Source organism: Vigna angularis, chromosome 7, assembly GCF_016808095.1.
Source record: "Vigna angularis cultivar LongXiaoDou No.4 chromosome 7, ASM1680809v1, whole genome shotgun sequence".
NCBI classification, from domain to species: Eukaryota; Viridiplantae; Streptophyta; class Magnoliopsida; order Fabales; family Fabaceae; genus Vigna; species Vigna angularis.
Genome location: NC_068976.1, coordinates 23,153,732 through 23,178,444, shown reverse-complemented (window position 1 = coordinate 23,178,444; position 24,713 = coordinate 23,153,732). Strand labels below are relative to the sequence as shown.

The 24,713-nt window shown below is 32.2% G+C and overlaps 3 protein-coding genes across 3 annotated transcripts; 2 read left to right on the top strand and 1 right to left on the bottom strand.

Annotated features, from left to right (window-relative positions):
* The first annotated feature begins 4,570 nt into the window (after positions 1-4,570).
* Positions 4,571-9,272, top strand: LOC108337089 (subtilisin-like protease Glyma18g48580). The gene is made up of 11 exons (XM_017573537.2): positions 4,571-4,681; positions 4,775-4,884; positions 4,972-5,069; positions 5,154-5,318; positions 6,525-6,648; positions 6,795-7,338; positions 7,419-7,519; positions 7,595-7,855; positions 7,932-8,043; positions 8,136-8,349; positions 8,474-9,272. Exons 1-11 carry the CDS (start codon positions 4,589-4,591, stop codon positions 9,007-9,009), a joined length of 2,358 nt encoding a protein of 785 aa, XP_017429026.1. The 5' UTR covers positions 4,571-4,588; the 3' UTR covers positions 9,010-9,272.
* A 3,392-nt stretch (positions 9,273-12,664) lies between these two features.
* LOC108336412 (MDIS1-interacting receptor like kinase 2) lies at positions 12,665-16,017 on the top strand. Its single transcript, XM_017572857.2, has 2 exons — positions 12,665-15,402; positions 15,513-16,017. The coding sequence occupies exons 1-2, from the start codon at positions 12,687-12,689 to the stop codon at positions 15,872-15,874; spliced, it is 3,078 nt and encodes a 1,025-aa protein (XP_017428346.1). The 5' UTR covers positions 12,665-12,686; the 3' UTR covers positions 15,875-16,017.
* Positions 16,018-20,002: 3,985 nt separating this feature from the next.
* LOC108337643 (subtilisin-like protease Glyma18g48580) lies at positions 20,003-24,713 on the bottom strand. Its single transcript, XM_017574211.2, has 11 exons — positions 24,539-24,713; positions 24,272-24,381; positions 23,945-24,042; positions 23,662-23,826; positions 22,884-23,007; positions 22,128-22,671; positions 21,892-21,986; positions 21,517-21,792; positions 21,232-21,346; positions 20,944-21,157; positions 20,003-20,606 (listed from the first exon to the last, which is right to left on the bottom strand). Exons 1-11 carry the CDS (start codon positions 24,701-24,703, stop codon positions 20,071-20,073), a joined length of 2,442 nt encoding a protein of 813 aa, XP_017429700.1. The 5' UTR covers positions 24,704-24,713; the 3' UTR covers positions 20,003-20,070.

The window sequence follows — 24,713 nt, the reverse complement described above, 5'->3', positions numbered from 1 at the left end:
CTAGTTCGTAATTGGCACAAACGTTGGAACTAAAGTAAGTAGCTCCTTCGTTATTGGAGATAATGTGGCAGAGAAGTTTCGTAGAAAAATTTCCCTTTCCACTTAAGAATGGTGTGTGGCCAACCAATGACTTAGATTGGGCCAAGTTATCAAACTAGTCAAATTTATCTTAGATATTACGAAAATAGGCAAAAATATTTCGAAAGACAAGTCGTGAGGAACTCAAACGATTTCTAATGAAGAAATCGTGTCTCCCTGCACGACTTCATCCTGTTCATTTGATTAGGGTTCAAGTTGTGCACCCCAAAAACGACTTTAGGGTATGGTAATCGATTACCACATATTGTAATCGATTACCATACCGTTTTTAATAAAAAAATATAAAAAAATTGAAATCGTAGGGAGGGTTCACGACTTAGGAGAAGTCGTGCACCCCCAACACAACGTTACTCTTTTTTTTTTAATTTTTAACTTTTATTAATTAAAATCATTTATAATTTCTAAAAAATATTTTTAAATTTATTTAAAATAATTAAAATTATATCTAATTAATAATTAAAGTTTTTTAATAATATTAAATAAATAAATTTTATACTTTTAATTATTTTTGTAATTAAATTAAATTTTTTATAAAAGAATTTCAATTAAATAATTTATAACTATAATTATTATAATTATCTAATTAAAAATTCAAAAAAAGTTATATTTCATTATAATTTATTATTTTTAATTTTAATTATTATAGTATATTTTTTTTAAATTATAATTAATTAATAATAATTTTTTTCATTATAATTATTTAAATTATTATAATTAAAATAATTTTAAAAAATGTGATTAATTTTAAAATAATTAGTATAATGTGATTAAAAAATGTGATTAATTTTAAAATAATTAGTATAATGTGATTAAAAAATGTGATTAATTTTAAAAAATAATTAGTATAATTTAATTTTAATTATTATAGTATAAATTATTTAATTAAAATAATTTTAAAAAATGTAATTAATTTAATAACAAAAATAAGTTTATTTATTTAATAATATTTAAAAACTTTAAATATTAATTATGTATAATTTTTAATATTTTAAATACATTTAAATATATAATTTAAAAATTATAAATCATTTTAAATAAAAAGTAATAATAAAGTGAAAGTGTATGGGGGAGCACGACTTCAATACAAGAAGTCGTTGACCCCTCCACAATTTTAGTGATTTAGTTTTTTTATTAATTTAATTAGTTTATATTTAATAATTTTATTAATTTAAATAGTTTATAATGAAAAAATTATTATTAATTAATTATAATTTGTAAAAAAGTATACTATAATAAAAAAATTAAAAAACATAAATTATAATAAAATATAAATTTTTTTGAATTTTTAATTAGATAATTATAATAGTTATAGTTATAAATTATTTAATTGAAATTCTTTTATAAAAAATCTAATTTAATTACAAAAATAATTAAAAGTATGAAATTTATTTATTTAATAATATTGAAAAACTTTAATTATTAATTAGATATAATTTTAATTATTTTAAATATATTTAAAAATATTTTTTAGAAATTATAAATGATTTTAATTAATAAAAGTTAAAAATTAAAAAAAAGTAAAGTTGTGTTGGGGGTGCACGATTTCTCTTATTGAAGTCATTGAAGTTGTACACCCCCTACATTTTAATTTTTTTATTAAAAATGGTATGATAATTGATTATAATACGTGGTAATCGATTATCATATCCTAAAGTTATTTTTGGAGTGCATGACTTCAACCCTAATCAAATGAATAAGGTAAAATCGTGCAGGGAGACACGATTTTTTCGTTAGAAGTCGTCTGGGTCTCCCACGATTTGCCTATTTTTGTATTTCAAAGTTTTTTTTGCCTATTTCTGTATTATCTGAGGTAAATTTGCCTGGTTTGGTAATTTGCTCTTAGATTGGGAACAAAATTATACTTTTCTTTCCCATATTGTCTGCCCTGTTACTAGCGCCAACGGTGCAAGAATAATGCTTCTTTTAGTTTTAAGTGTCCGTGTTACTTTCCTTCCTCTTAACTTCATTTTCTCTATTCTATGTCATGGTAGGTACATAGAAGCACCGGTAGTTACGGGGCTGACCGTGGACCGTGAAACTACAAAAATATAACGTTTAAAAGAACATGATATATTTTTATATAAAAAAATCCAATATATATATATATATATATATATATATATATTAATCAACCGAATTTTTAAATGGTTAATTGACTATAATTTAATTTTTTGTTTTATCTCTCTGTTATATTGTTTCTGAGATTTTAATGTAATTTTTGTTTCAATACGACATTAATTTACTTTAATAATATTTTTCCTTCTCGAATTGGGTGAACAGTTGCCTTTTTATTATTTAAGATTTTATTTAAAATTTTGTATCTTAAATCTTATGTCATATGAATATACTCTAATATAAAAAATTATAAGATGCATGTCTAAAATGAGATAGATCTTACGGTATGACCTTCGGAATAACATTATTCTATTATATTATTGATGCTAATTAAAAGTAAATTACTTAAATTCTTATTTCATTTTTCAAAATTTTGATGTGAAAGTTTTCAAAAATTTAATTCACACAGATATAAACACAAGCCCATATGAAACTCAATAACTTTAGATAAAATATAAATATAATCTCATATAATTTGAAGAGTTAAATAATATGATTAAATATATTTTTAGTGTTTAATTAAACTTTGACATGAAATTGAAATTTGTTCTTATATCAAATTTTGATATAATTTTGGTCTTCAGATTTTAAAAGATAATAGACATAGTTCTATTAACTTAATTGCTTTAACATCATTTAACATTATTTTGGACTGATGTTTGAACACTTTACACTATTTAACACGTTTTAATTTAAATATTAACTTAGAACGTCGCTTAACATGTAAAATAAATTTAAAAATATTGAATTAAAAAGATTATATTCATTTATTTACAAAGTTTAACGATCAAAATATACTAAAATTTAGAATACTAACCAATTTCAATTTTACGTTTAAATTTAAAGACTAAAAATATATTTAACCTTTAAATAACATATCAATCATATAAAATGTCATTATGTTAAATATAATAGTCACAATTACAACTCACAACAAAAGTAAAATAGATATCCTTATTTGCATCCAATATTAGGAATTTAAAATTTACAACTATATATTAAAACCAACACTAAATATACCTTGTCTTCATAAATAGTTTATTAATCAAATTTGCACTCTCTTTAAAGACTAGGAATTTAAAGAATTTTATCTAAACTTGTGATTGAATGAATTTCGCAACATATTAAGTATGTCCAGTAGAGATTAATACCTAACTCAAAATTTGAACCTATTCGTTCACAACATATTTGAACGAGGTGTTGTAACCTTATGTTTTCTGGTGCATGTTGGAGAAGATGAGAAATTGAGAAAAGATGGTGAAGGTGCAGCATAGTATACGTGAAATTGTGAAAGAAGCAACCGGTGGCTACGTGTCTTATGAATAGGTGGAGAGAAAGTATTTTGAGCAATATATGAAAATGATTATAGTGGGTTTTGAACAATTATGAAACAAAGATGAATGAAAACATACATTTCACAATGCAAGCACAACATGACATACACTATAAAGAGAAAGGAGAAAATAATAAATTATCCAAAGTCGATTTTTTATATCGATTATAATCTTAATTAGTATAAAATTTTTTGACTTTCTATATAATTTGTATTTATACTAGTTTTGAAATTGATATAAAAAACTTTTTTTAACCTGTATAAAAGACTTTTATATACTAACAATTTTATCTAAATGGTATCATATAATTAATAAATTCAATAACATTTTGATAATTTTGAAGATTACTTGCTAAAGAAATACTTAGGTTTTCCTATTTTATTTGTTTCATATAATTATTAGGTTTCGTTAAGTTTAATATCTTGTTTTCTTTACAACGTATTCCATGCATGTTGATTTAAATAATTGCTTTAATTGAACTATAATTTATATTTAATCATTCATTGAACTGTACTTACATTTGAAGATACTTTTGCTTAAATTTATCAAATATATTTTTTATATTGATAAGACTACAAATATTATATGAAGATAAAATATCTCAAATTTAAGAAAAATACAGACTTAAATTATAAATAATATCCATCTTTATATACACTACTTTCTTTTATGAGCATCTATTCATCAGTTGCTAAGTATATGTACCTTTCGTACATCAATCATTCTCATGTCATAATCATACACCAATTAAAGGAAAGCGGAGTTATATAGAATAAAGTCCAAAGGGAATACTGATGAGTGTGCAACGATTTTTTTTTGGAAGTACAATGAAGTGAAAAGAATAACAAAAAATAGAAAAATAATTTATATATTAATTTATTGAATGATACCATGATAAACAAAATGGGAAAGATAAGAAAAAGTGAAATTGAAGTATGATAGAAAGGAAAAAACAGGGTAAACAGTTGATACTTTTTTTCCCAATATAAGCAGAGGCAGAGGAGTGGAACAGAGCACACCAAAACAAGAGCTGAAGTTACATGAGAGTGATGACATTCTCCGTCTTCAAACTTCTTCTGTCTTCATTCCTTCTCTGCAGTTTCTTGCAGGAACCCACCAATGCCCTTAGAAAGGCAAGTAACCTCTGCATTGCATTTCATGTTTTCACTGTTAATATATTGAACAGATGTAACATAGAAATTTGATGATGGGTGCTCTGTTTTCAGACGTACATTGTGTACTTGGGAGGACACTCTCATGGTCCAGACCCTTCTCCCACTGATCTTGAAACAGCAACAAATTCCCATCATGAATTACTCGCTTCTGTCTTAGGAAGGTAACACAACAAACACATTTGTTGTTACTTTAATTAAATTGATGTTATCCAGACATTGGCATTAATTAAAGTCTGTTACTTTAACAGTCATGAGGACGCAAAGGAAGCAATTATGTACTCTTACAACAAGCATATCAATGGCTTCGCGGCCTTGCTCGAAGAGAAAGAAGCAGCAGAAATAGCAGGTAAGAAGATATTGTTTGTGTGATTATTTGCATGTCCCTCGTTTTGTACATATATTGAAGCCACATGATTTTGGTCTGAAACAGAGTACCCAGAGGTAGTTTCTGTTTTCTTGAGCAAAGAGCACAAATTGCACACTACCAGGTCATGGGATTTCCTGGGACTGGAAAAGAATGGAAAAGTTGCTGAAAACTCTGCTTGGACCAAAGCAAGATATGGGGAAAACACAATCATAGCCAACATTGATACAGGTATGCTTGCTCTTTATTTAAAACTTATGGTGATGATCACCCATAAAAGTTTGAGAGATGAAAGACCTGCACCACTTGGTGCACACAGACCCCTTCTATACTAATAAGTGGTATTTTTATATCATGTGACAGTTTTAAATTGAAATATTTATTTAATCAAATTCACAATAATCACATTTTGTTATAATATATTTTAAATCTTTTTCAAGTCTACTATAATATAATAATTAATAAAATTATGCCTATAATTATTCAACAAAACTAATTATATTTTAGATGTATGTTAACTTAATTTCTTTTAGTCAAAAGCTTCCGAGAAACACTATTTTATTAACTATAAAAGAAATCTCCAAACTATTAATATCATTCTTAATTTAATCATCATAATTTTGAAATTAAAATATCATTTAATCAAATTCCTTAACGCAGTTAACCATGTCTTATAACCACATTAAATAAATTTTAAATACATCCATTCCACTCTTGGTGGTGGATTGTTAGTATCTTGTTCAATATCATTTCTCTTTCTAAAACTGTTAAAAGTGAAAAATAAATTTTTTGCATACGAATAGATAGAAATAAAAAAAAAATACACAAGAGTTATACTTTAATTACATTTCATCCCAAAACAAAGACTTTTTAATACCGAGGTTGTTTAATTGATGCTGCCCTGAATCTTCAAAAAGAAACCTATTTATAGGTTGTTGTTCTATGACAAAAATATTGTTCCCAACATTACCATTATAAAGGATAACAAATGCTTTTAAGCACATTACTTACTCATAATTGCTTTCTTAAACTGAATTTTTATTGAATATTTCATTGAAAGTATAACTTAAAAAATATAAGTATAGCTCAATGATTAAATAGTATACTAGGAAGAAAGAAAAGTACATATAAATTTCAAACCTTAAACTAAGTAAAATTATATAATTAGAAAATGCTAAAATAATTATCTCGCGATTCTCTTTAATTAATAAATTCATATTAATATTTGTAAGTTGATAAATGTTGGATCTTTCATCAGAGAGGAGTCATAAGTATACTTTTAATTTAAAATCTTAAAATCTTTATAAATAATGAATTTATAAATATACTTTCTAATAGTTTGCTATTGAAATTTGAATTCGTATCTATATGTTGAGTGATGTATAGAGACCCCATTATTCTATACATTTTTATGCTAATTCACTTACGGTTGAGCAGGAGTTTGGCCGGAGCACCCAAGCTTTAACGACAAAGGATACGGGGCAGTACCTGAAAAGTGGCGTGGGAAAGGTGTTTGTGAAATTGACAGTTATAACACTACACAGAAAAATTTCTGTAACAGGTCAATTTTCTTTCATATTTCAATCATCGTAAAGCGAAAGATTACTTTGCCCATGTATTAGTATATTATTGCTGCAATGTTTATCATTGAAAAACGGTGTCGTGGTATGGGTAATGTGGTAGAAGCTAACATGGTAGAAGATTCAGGAAGTTGATTGGAGCAAGAATATTCTTGAAGAATCGGGAGGCGGAAGTTGGGAAGATTGAGAGAGCGTTCCGCAGTGCACGTGACTTCGTAGGGCATGGGAGCCACACTTTATCAACTGCAGGTGGTAGATTTGTTCCTGGTGCGAATGTAGAACGTAATGGCAAAGGTACTGCTAAGGGAGGGTCCCCAAAAGCTCGCCTTGTGGCCTACAAAGCATGTTGGAATAAACTGGACACAGGAGGGTGCCACGAAGCAGATTTACTGGCAGCATTTGATCATGCAATTTATGATGGCGTTGATGTCATCTCCGCCTCTATTGGTTGGTCCGATCCCTACACGGAAGCTCTGTTAACTGATGGTATTTCTATAGGATCATTCCATGCAGTCGAAAAAAATATTGTCGTTGTTTGCTCTGCTGGAAATGATGGCCCCTCACCTTCATCTGTCACAAACGTCGCACCCTGGTCCTTCACCGTTGCTGCCAGCACCATGGATAGGGATTTCCTCAGCACCCTTGCTCTTGGCAAGGACAAACACGTTCAGGTATCATCTTTCTATCCAATCTCAACGTGCATCTGTACTTTTGTTTTATTAACTTAATAATTTCACTGCACTTCTATCAGGTTGCCAGTCTTAATCGAGGCTTTCGACGAAATGAGCGAAAGTTCTATCCCATCATATTTTCGGTCAAAGCAAAGCTTCGTAATGCCTCCGCTGATGACGCGTAAGCTCTATTTTTGTTTCCCAGCATTGCTTCAAACACTTATACTCGTTGCCTCACATGTGTATGTTGGTGCAGGCGTGTTTGCAAACCGGGAACTCTTGATCCTACCAAAGTAAAAGGGAAAATACTTGTCTGCCTTCGAAGTGATAAATTACAATCTGTTAAAGAGGGTGAACAGGGTAAACTTGCCGGTGCTGTGGCAGTTTTGGTGCAGAATGATAAGGAAAGTGGAAATTTACTTCTGGCCGAAAATCAAGTTTTACCTGCTGGAAGTATAAGTGGAACGGATACTAATTATGCCAATGTTACAGCCGCCGGTAAAAGCAGCGGTGGCGGGTAAAGTCATATATTATTACGTCGAATTAATTCTGTGTGTATAATGAAGTATTATGAATTTATAAGTATTTTGCAGGATATTTGCCTACTTGAGTGCTGCAAAAACACATCTAAATGTAAAGCCAGCTCCAATCATGGCTGGATTCTCATCTAGGGGTCCTAGTCTGGTGCAACCGTTGATACTAAAGGTCTATAATTTATATTTACATTTTGTCATAGAAACATGGGAAGATGCGTGATTTTTGATTTGTAAGGTACTTTGTTTCTTAATCTGTTTCAGCCTGACATAACTGGTCCGGGTGTGGGTATAATTGCTGCCTTTTCACAAGCCGCCAGCCCATCTAATCTTGCATCAGATACAAGAAGGACTCTTTTTAATGTGCAACAAGGAACCTCTATGGCCTGTCCTCATGTTGCTGGCATTGCGGGTCTTCTCAAAACGTACCATCCAACCTGGAGTCCCGCAGCCATCAAATCTGCTATTATGACTACAGGTACACCATGCATTCTTAACAAAATGTTTTCTCGTATTCATAAAATACAAAACGTTGATGTGAGACATGTTATGTGGAAAACAATTGGTGTCTTATTAACAACCCTGCTCTTGATTGATTTCAGCTACTACTTTAGATAACACGAAGAAACCAATTCAGAACGCATTTGATAAGGTAGCAACTCCATTTGAATACGGTGCCGGACACGTTCAACCTAACCTTGCAATAGAACCTGGACTTGTTTATGATCTAAACACAACTGATTACTTGAATTTCTTATGTGCTTCTGGTTACAATCAAGCCCTTCTCAAGTTTTTTGCCAATTTGGAAGTCCCTTACAAATGTCCAAAGTCTTTCAAAATTGAAGATCTTAACTACCCTTCAATTACAGTACATCATCCCACTTCAAAGCCTAAGCATGTTACTCGCACTGTTACAAACGTTGGGCCTCCAGGGAAATATACTGTGAGTACTAATCCACCCAAAGGGATTAAGATTGTTGTTGAACCAAGTTCCTTGACTTTTACGAAAACCGGAGAAAAGCAGACGTTTCATGTTACTCTGCAGGCAATTGGAGTGCCCCATGGGTTACCCTTATTTGGGAATTTATCTTGGACAGATGGCAAACACACAGTAACCAGTCCAATCACTGTGCTTTAACCTTAGATATTACTATTGTCCTTGTTTTGTTGTGATGTCATTTTTGTGTGTTTGCGATTGGTGTTTCTTGGGTTGTTAAATAAGAGTGTTTCCTACTCCTTTTGTTTTGAACCCTGTCAATAAATAAGGTGTGTTAAGTTTTTAACTTTTTTGCATTGAGCTTGTTTGTAAAAAGCACAATCACTTATGGAACTTGTGCTTTTGAAATTTTAGGATTGAGACCCATCTCTAAATAATATTCAATATTTTCAAGTTGATACTCATCTCTCTCTCTCTCTCTCTCTCTCTCTCTCTCTCTCTCTCTCTCTCTCTCTCTCTCTCTCTCTCTCTCTCTCTCTCTCTCTCTCTCTCTCTCTCTCTCTCTCTCTCTCTCTCTCTCTCTCTCTCTCTCTCTCTCTCTCTCTCTCTCTCTCTCTCTCTCTCTCTCTCTCTCTCTCTCTCTCTCTCTCTCTCTCTCAAAGAATGATTCTTTTATGTCCGTGTGTTTGTTTCTAACAAATTAAAACTTAAGAAATATTTAAGAATCTTTATTGATATTAATCTTTAAAAGGTTGCGATCATGATGCAAGGTACTCACCGTTATAATCCTATATAAATAATATGAATATGTTTCATTAAATAAAACCCTATAGCTAACTCAATATATATCATCAAAATAATAATAATAATAATTAATTAAAAATATGACCTAACAAGTAATTTATAAGTTCTACTAAGTTAATTTAATTTATTTTGGAAAATAATAATTTTTCTTTTTAGCTTTTTTAAGGAATTTTTTATATAGTTTTTTATAAACAATTATTTCATAAAACCCCAATATTGTATAATTTAACAAGAACATCTTAACTTCATATTTGTATTACGATGAGTTAGACGAAGACTTGATATAGTCATTACCATATCTCTTATGGTTCCCACAATTTGGATTCTGATGTTAATAATGGTAGCGACAAAGGTACTTGTTTAAGTATAACTATATTTATTTATATTAAATGAAAGACTGATGATATAATAAAATAGTATAAAATCAATCTTATAAAATTAACCTAAAAATGAAGTGCATATCTTACTTCTATTTTATTACTTTATCTATATGTAATCATATGTGTATTTTCAATGTATAAAAAGTTAATAAAAGAAGCAAAATAAAGAAAAAGGATGTGTGGGCAGTTGTTTTTTTTCTTAAGTAAATTAAATATAATATAAAAAAAGAGAACTTTTATAAAAGGAAAAAGTTAAGGAATCTTTTAAAGTTGGCTATTAAGGATCTATATAAAATGTCATATATGTCGAATTATACTTTCCTGATTAAGATATCGGTTCTGTCATTCTTCTATTGAAAATGTGAAAAGGATCTATAGTTCAATATTGTAGTAAAACATTAAAATAATAAAATCGATTATATAAATAGTATAATAGTTAAAATAAATGATATAATACAAAACATGTAAAAATTAATAATATAAAAAAGTAAAACCCCACCTCATATCATATGTAAAGGATAAGAAACATTATATTATATGGTAAAAAGAATTTCTTTTACAATAAAAGGGTAAAGATAATTTAAGAATTTAAAAAGTTTAACATGATTTTAAATAGCGTGTTAAAAATCATTGCAACTAATAAAAGAAAATTTATTTATCAGACACTGTTGATATAATCATACAAGCTTTTTAATTTACAGATAACATTAAAATTTGACACATTTTTAGATAAAATGGTCACAAAAATATAATTTTTTGTATTTTTTAAGAAAAAAGAAAGAAATAAAATTAGATAAAAATAGTATTAAATGAGTGAAAAATTTAAGTATTTCAAACTATCATTATTCTTAAAAATTATATATATCGGGCATAAATTAAATTAAGGGATTGCATTAAAACTTAATATGTCAGGTTAGAATATGATTGAAGATGACTTTTTATTCTCGAACCACCATCCGACTATAAACAAATAAGCACAAATTATTTGATTCAAATCAATTTTCATTGGTCATAATCCAAGTAAACTGTGACAAAAAAAACTTTATAACATAGTTCCACTATGATATGTTATTCAACGAAATTATACAAAAGCAAAAATATAAAAGATATAAAATACCATACAAATATAATTTTTTTTTTATCAAATTAATCGAATCGTTAAAGGATGACAAAAATTATTTAAGTAAAATAAAAATTTATTCAAATAAAACAAAAGTTAATGATTAAAAAAATAAAGAAAATAAATTTTAAACATTACATAGTGAATAAAGAGTTTATGAAATTAAACTCTTAATTGAAAAAACAAGAAAAAATTGAGGAAAATAATATAGAATTTATAATATCACATCCACGATAAAATGACACATCATAAAAAATAATAATATTATGTTATATTATCTTAACACATTTTTATTTATTTAAGGATGTGTTTTCAACATTTATATTATATCCTGTGTTATCTAATTAAGAAAGGATTATATTGAGTTGTTGTGTTTTTGGAAAAAAGTGAAAATAATAAAATATAAAAAAGTTAATGATGAAAGAAAAGACACTTTTACATGGAAACACTTTTTTCCTCCTTTAGAAATTTAGGATATTTTCACAAAGAGGACAGGTTACACACGTAATCCCTATCCTCTAACAACCCTATCACGACTTTGAGTCAAGGTAAAGAATTGATTGTACATTTTAAAAAAATTAAATAGATTTGATTTACATTTTTAAAAAAATTAAATAAAAAAACTGGTTTCTATTACTTTTAAATTCATACCGGAAAATCTAAAATGTTTGATTATTATAGATTGAACTAAACATTTATTGTATAATTTTTGTGTTGATTATATTGTCAGTTCTTGATCTTTGTGTTATTCAACAATTATTGTAGAGTTTTTAAAATAAATAATCATGAACATAAAAGAAATTTGGTGACTTTATAGGTCTTCCTCAATCTTATGATGGGGTCATTATCATTTTTCAGATGGTTGAAAGGAATATGAGTTTTAAGTCTTCTTTTCATATAATAATGACTAACATTCATATATGTTCATTTGAGTTTATGAGCATCACATTGATATATGATAATTTAAATTTATGGATGTGTTTGAATAAGCCTCTTTATAAGCATTATTAAGAGAGTAAAAGTAAGATTATATTTGAATTATTTTCTTATAAATATTTATAAGGAAGAAAAGGTTAAATTAATTTTTTCATAAACTAAAAAAAGTTTATGTTTATATTTATTCATGAACTAAAAAAAGTTTATATTTATATTTATTCATGAACTAAAAAAAGTTTATGTTTATAGATATCAAAATTTTTCTTCATATATTCTACTCCTAAATGTTTATATTTATTCATGATAAATAAAATATACTTCATGTCAATGTAACCTACAATCTCGTTTTATCAAAATTTTAAAATAAATTAATTAAAATACAATAATTATTTTTAATATTTAGTCATTTCATTATATTTTAAAAATTGAAAACGTTCAGTTTGTTTATATTTTTAGCATAACATAACCATTTTCCACTTTAACTTTCAGAAAAAGTAGAGTGTAAATGTAATGTGTCTTTGGTCAATAATTTATGTGCGAACATTCACATTGAACCTGAGAAGCTTTTCTACTATAGTATTTCACTATATAACTCCGTCTCCATGTCCAACATCTTTGTAGTATACCATACCTCAATCATGAGTACCTCAAACATGGTCTTCACTGTGCTTTCAGTAGCTCTCTGTTCACTGTTAGGCCTCCATTTTTTCACCATTTTTTCTTCTGCTGCCACCATTGATGAAAACCAAGTGAGGGAAGCAGGTGCTTTACTTGAGTGGAAAGCTAGCCTTGACAACCAAAGCCAAGCTTCTCTGTCTTCATGGACTGAAGGTGTGAATCATTGCAAGTGGAAAGAAATCATTTGTGACAAATCCAACTCTGTCACCACTATAAATGTAGCAAATCATGGCCTAAAAGGTACTCTTCACACTCTCAACTTCTCATCTTTTCCAAACCTGCTAACTCTGGATGTCAGTAACAACAGTTTCAGTGATACTATTCCTCAACAAATTGCTAACCTGTCCAGAGTTTCTGAGTTGATAATGAATAAAAACAATTTTAGTGGTCCAATCCCCATTTCCATGACCAAGTTGGCCAACTTGAAGATTCTAAACTTGAAATACAATAACATTTCTGGCCCTCTTCCTGAAGAGATTGCAGAATTGAGGAACTTAGAGAGTCTGTTATTTGAATCAAATCACCTTTCTGGTACCATTCCTCCAACAATTGGAAGGATGGCCAACCTTGTCGAACTTAATCTGCAACTCAACTCTATCAATGGTACAATCCACCCTTCAATTAGAAACTTGACAAATTTAAAATTCCTCAGGCTCCAACAAAATATACTCTATGGCCCCATTCCACATTTCATAGGAGAGATGACCAATTTGCATGCTCTTGAAATCGATCAAAATAGATTTACAGGACAAATTCCTCCCAATATTGGAAACTTGACAAAGATGGTCAATTTGTCCTTGGCCGCTAACATGCTTTTTGGACCAATTCCTCCCTCCCTGGGAAACTTGGTCAATCTAAAGGCCTTAGAACTTTCCAGGAACAATCTTTCCGGAGTTGTTCCTCCCAGCATGGGAAATTTGACAAACCCCATCTATTTAGTTTTGCATACCAACAAACTTGAAGGCCGATTACCACCAGGAATGAATAACTTCACCAATTTAATAAGCTTACAACTAGCTGGAAATAGTTTCACTGGCCCTCTGCCCCAACAAATTTGCCTTGGTGGGTCACTAACGTCTCTCAGTGCTGAAGGTAATAATTTCACGGGTCCAGTTCCAAAAAGCCTGAAAAATTGCTCCAGTCTTATGAGACTCAAACTAGAAGGAAACCGGTTGAGTGGAAATATATCAGATGATTTTGGTGTTTATCCATTGTTGAATTACATTGATCTGAGTGGGAATAATTTTTACGGCGACATTTCTCCAAATTGGGCAAAGTGTCCTAGTCTCTCAAGCCTTATAATGTCCAACAACAACTTAACCGGTAGTATACCACCAGAACTCAGCCGGGCACCCAGGTTAGCAGATCTTAACTTGTCTTCAAATCATTTAACTGGGAGAATTCCAAAAGAACTCGGGAAGCTGACATCTTTATTGAAGCTATCAGTAAGCAACAATGAACTTTCTGGCTCTATTCCTACAGAAATAGGTGCTTTGTCGAACCTTGACACTCTGGAGCTTTCGGCAAATAATTTAGATGGTGCAATTCCAAAACAGTTGGCAGAGTTATTCAAGTTGATTCGCTTGAACTTGAGCAACAACAGATTGACAGAAAGCATTCCCTTGGAATTGGGTCGTTTGCAATCTCTTGAAAGCCTTGATCTTAGTGTCAATTTGTTAAATGGAGAAATACCATCTTCACTTGCAAGTATGCAAAGTTTGGAAACGCTAAATCTCTCTCACAACAATCTCTCTGGAGGCATTCCATCTAATTTTAAGGATGGCTTGGCAAAGATTGACATATCTAACAACCAATTGGAGGGTCCAATTCCTAACAGTCGGGCCTTTCGCAATGTTTCATTTGATGCATTGAAAGGTAATAAAGGCTTGTGTGGAAATGTCCACGGTTTGGTGCCTTGCAACAGTCGTATTGGTAAAGTGAAAAGAAATGTCACCATGTTGGCATTAGTCCTTACTTTGGGTGCTCTACTTCTGGTAGTACTCGTGGTTGTAGTTTTGTTTTGTATTCGCTACAGAAGAACAATAACAGAAGGCAAAAAGGAGGATGCTAAAGAAGAAGAAACTCAGGAACATTATGCCATATGGAGTTATGATGGAAAATTAGTGTATGAAAATATCATTGAAGCCACAGAGAATTTTGATGACAGATATCTTATTGGAGTAGGAGGGTCTGCATCTGTTTATAGGGCTAAATTACCCACAGGACAGACTGTTGCTGTGAAAAAGATTCATGCTGCACCCGATGAAGAAACACCGGATTTAAAAGCTTTTATGACTGAGGTTAAAGCCTTGGCAGAAATCAAGCATCGTAACATTGTGAAGTCACTTGGATATTGTTTACATCCACGTTTCTCCTTTTTGGTTTATGAGTTCCTAGAGGGTGGTAGTTTGGATAGAGTACTCATGGATGATGTACGTGCAACAACGTTTGATTGGAACATGAGGGTAAAGGTTGTTAAAGGTGTCGCTAATGCTTTGTATCATATGCATCATGGTTGCTTTCCTCCTATCATTCATCGAGACATATCAAGCAAGAATGTTCTTATAGATTCGGAATACGAAGCAAAAATTTCTGACTTTGGAACAGCTAAAATTCTGAATCCTGATTCACGCAATTTAACAGCTTTTGCAGGCACATATGGGTATGCTGCACCAGGTTAGACCCTTTTGTTCTTGAGCATTGATTCCTATATATGCATGTTTCAGTAACAAGTTCTTCTGCTACTTATTGTATAACATTATCTTCATGTATTTGGTCAATTACAGAGCTTGCTTATACAATGGAAGTGAATGAAAAATGTGATGTGTTCAGTTTTGGAGTGCTTTGCTTTGAAATAATGATGGGAAAGCACCCAGGAGATCTCATTCCATCGTTGTTTCCATCTTCTGAAACAACATCAGCGTATAATTTGCTGTTGAAGGATATGTTGGACCAAAGACTAGCCCTTCCAGAGAATCCAGTTGATGAGGAGGTGATTTTGATTGCCAAAGTAACATTTGCTTGCTTAAGTGAAACTCCACGTTTTCGTCCAAGCATGGAACAAGTGTATAACGATTTTGTGATGCCAAAATCATCTTCGCTCAATTCACTCTCCATCGTCACACTTGCTCAACTTGTCAATAACTGAACCTTCTTTTCTGCTGTGGTGTAAGGTTTTCTTACGTTCATGTTTTCTGTAAGCGTGTTTGATGTAGTTTCTGCAATTGTTATGTTTGTTTCATCAAATAAATAGTGCGATTTTAAGGGGAAAGTAATGTTTTTGGTTTTCATAAAAAAAAAACAAATTTGTAAAAAAGGAAAAAATATTTTGGATTCCTGTATTTTTTTTTCTTTTGGTTATATTTTTTAAATTAATGAATTTGGCTTTCTAACTTAAAAAAACGTGATTTTTTTAGTTATATTTAAATTTAATGTTTAGTGATGATTTCATGAAATACAACTTTATTTAAGTAATTTTTTTAATTATTTTTTATTTCTATAAACTACTTGAATAAGGCATTTTATATTTTTTGTAAGGTTTAAATCCTTTAATTGTCCTATTTATGTGGGTTTTCTCCAGTTTGATCCCAGACTTATTAGAATCTCCATTTGAATCCTTAAAAATACTAATTTGAATCAATTTGAGTCTTACATTAAATTTATTTAACGGAGTTAAATTTTTGATAAACTGAAACGTTGACGTGGAAATTTTTGCCACATCACTCCTGCCACGTTAACTCATCTTCTCCCAACAACAAGACCCTAAGTGCCTTACAAAATTCATTTAAAGCAAATTGAAAAGAGGGAAAAACAACCTCGAAGAGAGCCGAGGCGAGAGATTAGATCGGGAGGGAAGAGAGAGGGATCGGAGAAGTACTGTTTGAGGCGAATGGCTTGGTCGTCTCGGCCGTCGTCGAGAAGCTTGTGAAGAAGCTTAAATGCGGTGAGAACGTATTCTCCTCCAACAGAAAGTTCACCATGTCGTCCATTTTCTCCTTCTTCCCAATTCCTCATATCAAAACCCTCTCTCAACCGCTCACTCTCTGATCCGAGGCCATTTAATTGAACACCACACTGTGTCTCAGATCGTCTCGTAGCCAGCGACAGCGAGGGCGATGACAACGTCGACCATGACGTCGAAGAGGTTGTGGTAGCGGACGCCGGTGGTGAAGTCGTTGCAGAAGTTGAAAGGGTATTCTTGGAAGAGCACGATGTCGAGGGGGATCTCGGGGTTCAAAGGGTAGAGGTTGTAATGCTAGAGGTTGATCAAGAAGCAGGAATCTGTATCCTGCAAGAATTAGAGGAGCGGACCGAAGAGTGTGATCCCCAGGGGTTCTTGAAACTGTGCCTTTGAGGTTGGGAACGGGGATGACAGGGCGGTGTAGAGCTCTACTGAGATGATGGTGATTTTGACAGGGCCAGAAGAAATGAACATCTTATTTTCTTGGATGTGGGGACACTATTCAATTATATAGAAATGTTCAGTTCCCACTATCTTGATCATTTTGTTTAACAGTTAAATATTTTAGTGTTTAGGATGCAGTGAAGAGTTGTTGAATGATAAAGAGAATCGACATTTTGTGTTTAAGGAACCTGTGAGTAGGTGCTCAAAACTTCTGAACAAAAATACCTTTATCACATAAAATAGAGGGACTATCGAACTTCATCCTGGAGAAATGCTCACTTCCTCAAAAATAAAATTACAACTTTTCCCAATTAATGAAATAACCCGCATAGGACTTGAAAAGGTCACTCGGTGATTTGTGTAGCATTTTGGCAGATTGAAGGATCTCGCCTTCAGTTGCCGGAGGCCACCGGAGATGTGCCCCACCTCCTGGGAGTGGTGGTTGGAGGAGTCCCTGGGAGTGGAGTAGGTGACACCGAGGGATAGGGAAGGGCGTGAGGGAGAGTCACGTATTCAAAAATTGACACATCACCTTTCATCTGTGTAAAAATTTAACTCCGTTAAGTAAATTTAACGGTAAGGACTTAATTGATTCAAATTAGCATTTTTAAAGATTTAATTAGGAATTCTAATAAATCAGAGATCAAACTGAGAAAAATCCAACTAAATAGGGAGAACTAAAGGGTTTAAACTTTTTTACTAAATATGGAGAACGAAAGGGTTTAAACTTTTTTGTAACTTATTGTAAAATATAGCATTATATACAATGGGTTTACCGTAAAAAAGATCCCTAGGGTTTATTTGGCTGACTATATAAAGAGTCTCTTCCTTGTTCTACTATCTTGCGTTGCAATGCCACCAACGGAGGCCGTCTTCGTTACGGTGTCGTTTGGTTTGTTTTCCATTTTCTGCATTTCATTCCTTGTTTATTTTTGTTTTCCCAAATAATTTCTGCCATTGCAGATCGTTGAAAACTTATCATAGCTTTTGCCTTTTCGGTTTCTTTTTTATGTATGAATGGTGATTCATCGAAGCCAATGATGATTTTTGCTTGTAGCAAGTGCCGTCTTAAAACCATACTTATTGTACGGTGTGTGATGCACATTTTCACATTATCTGAGGCTTCATTCTTTCTGTATCGAATATAATCTCAACTTTTTCTATTTTCAAAGCAAAGGTTAGGGTTTTCTTTTAAATCAAACGTAATTTTTCCTCGTCCTAATCTGGTGTCTTGGTGGAAAATTCGTATTGAAATGAAAGACACTCAAGTTTTCCCTTTTCATAGTTTACCCTAAACTTTACCTACTTAAGTTTCATTTGTCTGTATCAACCTGGATTAGATAAGAGTATCACAAAATCTCCAGAATAATGGACCATTCAAATATACAACAAACATGTACCAGAAGCAACCTTTATTGCAGCATAAAGAAACTGTGCTGCTCCAGAATAACAGTATTAGCTAAAACCCTGGTTGGCATCAACTTGGCCTGTAAGAAACATAATTAGTAATTTTATGGGATGGGTTAAAGTATTAGCCAAATTCATTACAAATAATTGGTTGAGTGCTGTCCCTAATCACTCTGTCTTGTATGATCTGATTATAGATAAGTGAGGTTTTAAATTTCTCTATTTGTCATAATTGCAATTCCATTCTGATATTTGATATTGCCTAAAGAAAAAGATAACATACTGCAATTATTTAAAAATAACCTTCCACACAGAAAGTGCATGATCGTGGAAAGTTGGCCTAATATGTGGATGTAGTCTATAAGCATTCTTGATGGGGGAAGGAACTGGCCAAATTGAAGTTGCTGCCTGTCTTGACTAAGCTAGAAATGGTAGGTAGGGTCAAGGGGAGGGTATCTTTTAAGGTTTCACCAAATTGGTGGAGCCCTTTTAAGGTTTGTTCCGTAGGAGTGGAGCCCCTTTGGTGAGTTTCACATGTGGATTTGCATAATGGAAATTGTTATAGATGCCGTTTTTGTTTTTTCATAAAAGCCTCCATCCTGGAGCATTTTGAAAATTTGAGGTTTCCATGGCCGCCTCATCCTGTTTTTACATAATAGCTCTTATAAGTAAACTTTTCTGATGTAACAACCCTTGTAAACAATGGTCTAAGGTGTGAAAGCAATGACTACTGATATACTTTTTTGTTTTTATTCTGTATTTCATCACTTCAAAAAAGGAAAATGTAAAGATAATGCAATTCTGTTTTCATTTCCAGGGACATGTCCCATGTGCATGCCATACCTTTATACTTTTAAAATAATTGTATTCATATTAACCTTTAGTTATATTGTTTTAAAAGAAGTATTTGCAAGGATAGGCAGATGTGAACCTTTCAAATTGAATGCTCGGAGGAAAGTATCCTTTATTGATAATCTAAAACGGTGGATCTGGATTCCCATTAAAGCAATTCAAAATAAAGTAAGAAACTGATAAAAGTATTAAGCACAGATGGAGGATGTGATTATGTTTCAGATTTTTTTGTGAGGAAGAAAGGATATGAAATGACATACCCTACACTCCTCGACACTATAGGAATGCTGAAAGAAAAAACATGAAAGATCATGAATATGGCGAGAGTATGCTAAATTATGCTGTAAAATTTATTAAATTTAATCAGAAAGAAGGTTTCATTGTCCAGTTCTAAAAAATTGAAAAAGAAAATTTAAGATATATTATCAGAACAAAATGTTTCATAATCACAACAAATTCACATGAAAACTTCTCACATTCTAATAGTTAGAATAAACCTACTAGCAGATGAGCTCCATGCACGATTTGAGGGTGCCTAATACAAGCAAAGCTCCAATGAAACGAAGTTCGATACAACATTCCAATACTGAAAAAACACTTAGGACTTGCATCCTAATAAAATCAAACACAAAAGCATACTAAGATGGTAATGATGTCATTCTTGAGAGTAATTTCTGAGGTTAAAGAACTACAATAGGACTGGTTACTGTGTGATTTCCATCTGTCCAAGACAAGTTCCCAAATACTGGAAAACCGTTACTGGGCCAACTCATTGCCTGAAGAATAACCCGAAATGTCTTCTTTTCTCCAATAGTCTTAAAAGACAATGAACTTGGTTCAACAAGAACCTTAAATCCTTCAGTTATGTTAGCTCTCACAACATATGTGCTTGTTGGAGTCCCCACATTGGTAACTGTCCGAGTAACATTTATAGGGTTCATCCCTCGATTTGCTACCGTGATAGAAGGATAGTTAAGATTTTCAATGTTGTAGGACTCTGGGCAATTGTACGAGATGCTGTTAAAGTATCTGAGAAAAGTTTGGCTGTGATCATGAGCGCATATGAAGTTCAAGTAATCCCTTGTTCTCATGTCATATACAAGTCCAGGGTCCATTGCATGGTTAGGTTGAATATGTCCGGAGCCATAATCAAACGGACTTGCTATCTGATCAAATGCATCCCGAATCGGTAGGTTGTTGTTATCTAGTGTGGTAGCTGCAGAAAGAGAATAATTTCTATTAAGAAAAACTCTTCCAAAATTTTAAGTGCATAGTTTTTTCTTTTTCATCATCTATAACAAGATCTTTATTTTGCATATTGATTTTAGGTTTATTTACACTTTTAGATCCTCTATCAACGTACCACTAAAGTTTGTTCTCATTTACAAGAAGTTTCATCCATCTAATTTCATTCTCTTTCTAACAGAATCAGCTGCCTAATGCAGTCACATCTAAGAAGTGTATTGTGTTTGTTATGTCCACTAAATTTTTTAAATATTGAACGATGTTAATAGAAGAACAAGAACGAAAAGATATATTTTTGCCAACTTTACCAGTAGTCATAATGGCTGATTTAATAGCTGCTGGACTCCAATCAGGATGAAGTGTTTTGAGAAGACCTGCGATACCAGCAACATGAGGGCCTGACATAGAAGTTCCCTGTTGCATATTGAAAGGAATACGGCGTCTATCTGATGGTAGATTTGATGGACTTGCGGCTAGTGAATAAGCCGCCAATATGTTCACACCAGGGGCAGTTACGTCTGGCTGAAACAGAGAACTAAGTGTTCAACTTGAGAGAACGAAACAAAAAAATCGTGAAGACGAGATAAGTTATAGACCTTAAGTATCAATGGCTGCACTGCACTGGGACCCTTGGATGAGAATCCAGCCATAATTGGAGCAGGTTTTATACCTAAATGTGTTCTTGCTACAGTCATGTAAGCAGCAAGTTTCCTGCAGTGTAATTTATGAATGAAACAATACTAGGTATGAGTTTAGATTCATGTCAAATAATCTAAAATGACTTTGAAATGCCAATTAAGATGATTGTAGATAAATATTCATATATTTTATCTTACTTTGAATCCAAAGTTGAACCATAGAGTGAAATATGATTTGATTACCTGCTATTGTTCTTGTCGGAACCTCCTTTTCCCCACCATTCACGTTCATCTATATCCGCGTCCTCATAGGGATCTACATTTGCACCTGGTATACTATAAGGCTCGGCTAGAAGTGTGTTGCCACTTTTGTCGTCATTGACCACAAACACTCCCACTGCGCCAGCATTACCAGCTTCGTAACTCTGAGCTATTGATGATGTTTTATCACGTCGAATGCAGATCAATATGTTTCCCTTTATTTTGGTAGTATCAAGCGTTCCCGGTTTGCAAAGTCGACTACAGCAGTATATATCACACTCATGAGAAACAACAAGTAACGATAATCTAATCAATAAAGTAAATGTTAGAAGCAAGTTTTGGTGAATTCTAGCTTACGCGTCATCAATTGTCGCATTAAGAAGTCCAGCATTGGCAGCATGAACCAATGGATAATATTTCCGTGATGGTAAGCCTCTATTAAGACTGGCTCCCTGATATTCATACATACGTACATGAATCAATTAAACCAGATTATATATGCAACATGGTTTTTCCTATACACTGATCATATATATATATCCCAAAAGAATAAATACTATTCTTTTCTTTATATCATCGAATCACAAATTTACCTTAAGGTGGTGATTTTTACCAAGAGAAATGTTGGTGAAAAAATCCCTGTCGATTGTACTGGCAGCAACTGTGAAAGTCCAGGGTGCAACATTTACGACAGTTCTAGGTGCTGGTCCATCGTTCCCAGCAGAGCAAACTACAACTATGTTTCTAGCAACTGCATGGAATGCCCCTATGGAAATCCCATCTGTGAAGAAGGCTTCAATATAAGGATTAGAGCCACCGATGGAAGCAGAGATGACATCAACACCATCATTTATGGCATGATCAAACGCTTGTAGAATGTCTGCTTCATGGCAGCTACCAGCATCATTTGTAGACCAACACACTTTGTATGCAGCGATACGAGCCTTTGGGGATCCACCCTTTGCAGTGCCATTGCCATTGCCAAAGACAGTTGCACCAGGAGCAAAGTTACCAGCAGCAATTGACATGGTATGGGTGCCGTGGCCAACAAAGTCACGTGCCGTGTGTTTTGAAGGATCGAGTTTCCCATTCTGTGCCTCGTAACCGTTGCTGAAGATTCTTGCTCCAATCAACTTCCTGGTTCATCATGTAACATAGTTCTGTAATGAGTACTGGTAATCAAATTTCAACTGAAACTATTTACAATAAAACTGGTGAATTTCGTGCTGACGAAAACATGTACATAATGCAACACTTGATTGATTACACTGATTCGTAGTTGACATTTGAAAATTTCATATAAATTATGAAAGGGTTGTGTTTAGTGTAATTATAAGAGAGAAAATGACCTGTTACAGAATGTCTTGTTTGGAAGAGAAACATGGTCAATCTGACAGACTCCGTTCCCACGCCACGTTGATGGCAGAGGACCATATCCGTTGTCGCTGAAACTTGGGTGTTCGGGCCAAACGCCTGTTCAACGAAATGAGGTCACTGTTAATTTTATTTTATTTTTATTAGATGAATAATTAAATTGGAGCTTCCTGTATTATTTTTATTCACCTACTTCTATTTATTTATTTATTATCTTATTCTTTTTAATCAAACATTTTTATTTTTTAATTTATTTCTAGAAATTTCGTTCACTTTTTTACTTTTTGCTTATTTTTTATGTCATTTCAACTAATGGAACCTCGATTCCTTGTCTGATTTTAGGCGACAAGGAAGAAAAATGAAAAAAAAATTAAGTTTAGAGAAAAGACAAATAAATAAATAAATATTTAGTCATGTAATAAAATAAAGAAAGAAAGAAAAAGTTCTCTTTTTTGATAATTTTGATGTTTGATTTGTATAATAAGAAGTAAACAGATACTTAAAGAAATAAATAAAAGCATGTGAAAAATAATATTGATCAGTTCCATTATTTTTAAAGTAGATAACTTAAATAAAGATTAGCCTAGCTACTTTTGGTATTTTCCTCCAGTTCATCTTTATAATAATATCTAATACATTAAAGTAAAAAGTTCCATTTGATTGAAAAACAATACCAATGACGTTTCTGAGGTAATATTTTCCATTAACTGAATTCTTGTGTTATGAGCAACTAAAATCTGGTGTAGGATTTACCTGAATCCAGATTACCAATAACTGTATCTTCTCCAAATTTTCCCTTCCACCAAGCTGATTCTGCAGGAATTCCTCCATATTTTTCCATCCCAAGAAAGTCCCATGATCTGGTAGTGTGCAATTTATACACTTTGCTCAAGAACACAGAAATTATACTTGGGTGTTCTGCACCAATACATCCAAACGTATATTTCTTCAAAATGGTGTTATAACTCGAATTATACCTAAAATATCTACAAAATAATGCTACAAACTACAAAACCATGGTAACCATTTTTCTCACTTGCAATCTCTGATGCCTCTTCCTCTTCAAGCTGTGCAGCAAAGCCATTTATGTGCTTATTGTACGAGTACATCACTACTTCCTTTGCTTTCTCAAGGCTGCCGGAAAAAAAGAAAAACTATTCAAGCAATCAACAAGCTAACATCACAGATAAACAGAAGCTTTTGATTCTTTTTTATATGCACTCTGATTATCAAGTGATCTTCAGATCACGTGTTAGATGTTCAACAGATAAGAAAGTAGTCAAAGTGAGTCATTCTTCAACAAAGTTTTTCTTTTATGCATATAGGACTTGAATGAAGAAATGCTAGAAGATTCTATATATACCTTCCCAGGACTGGAGCCAGTAAATCATGGTGAGAATTTGTGGCTGACTCAAGATCACGAAGGGAAGGATTTGGACCGTGAGAATGTTCTCCCAAGTATACAATATAGGTCTGCTACAAAGAATCAAATTAAAGGAAAAAAATTGTGACACATTGTTTGTATATCTAGCAGCAAAATGTGAAATTGTGGTTAAGAAACACTGTCAGATACATGAATAGAGAGTCTTAAATTGTGGTCAGATAAGGAGTTGAAAATGAAAATGCTTGCCTTTCTGAGAGCTTCAGTGTATGGCTGCAACATGGTACAAAGAATGATTGATGATAGGAAAAGTTTGAAGATGGAAAATGCCATCTTCAACTGGTTTAGTTTGAATAGGTGGAAAATGATATCTTCAACTGGCTCCCTTATATAAATCTTTTCAGAGGTAATCATGATTCTTTAT

Coding starts and splice junctions, on each gene's coding strand:
- LOC108337089 (XM_017573537.2), top strand. CDS start 4,589: ATGAGAGTGATGACATTCTCCGTCTTCAAACTTCTTCTGTCTTCATTC. Junction 5,070..5,153: donor AGAAGCAGCAGAAATAGCAG/GTAAGAAGATAT, acceptor GGTCTGAAACAG/AGTACCCAGAGGTAGTTTCT. Junction 7,520..7,594: donor AATGCCTCCGCTGATGACGC/GTAAGCTCTATT, acceptor ATGTTGGTGCAG/GCGTGTTTGCAAACCGGGAA.
- LOC108336412 (XM_017572857.2), top strand. CDS start 12,687: ATGAGTACCTCAAACATGGTCTTCACTGTGCTTTCAGTAGCTCTCTGT. Junction 15,403..15,512: donor ATATGGGTATGCTGCACCAG/GTTAGACCCTTT, acceptor GGTCAATTACAG/AGCTTGCTTATACAATGGAA.
- LOC108337643 (XM_017574211.2), bottom strand. CDS start 24,703: ATGATTACCTCTGAAAAGATTTATATAAGGGAGCCAGTTGAAGATATC. Junction 24,043..24,271: donor CTGGCTCCAGTCCTGGGAAG/GTATATATAGAA, acceptor TTTTTCCGGCAG/CCTTGAGAAAGCAAAGGAAG. Junction 21,347..21,516: donor TCCGACAAGAACAATAGCAG/GTAATCAAATCA, acceptor ATTACACTGCAG/GAAACTTGCTGCTTACATGA.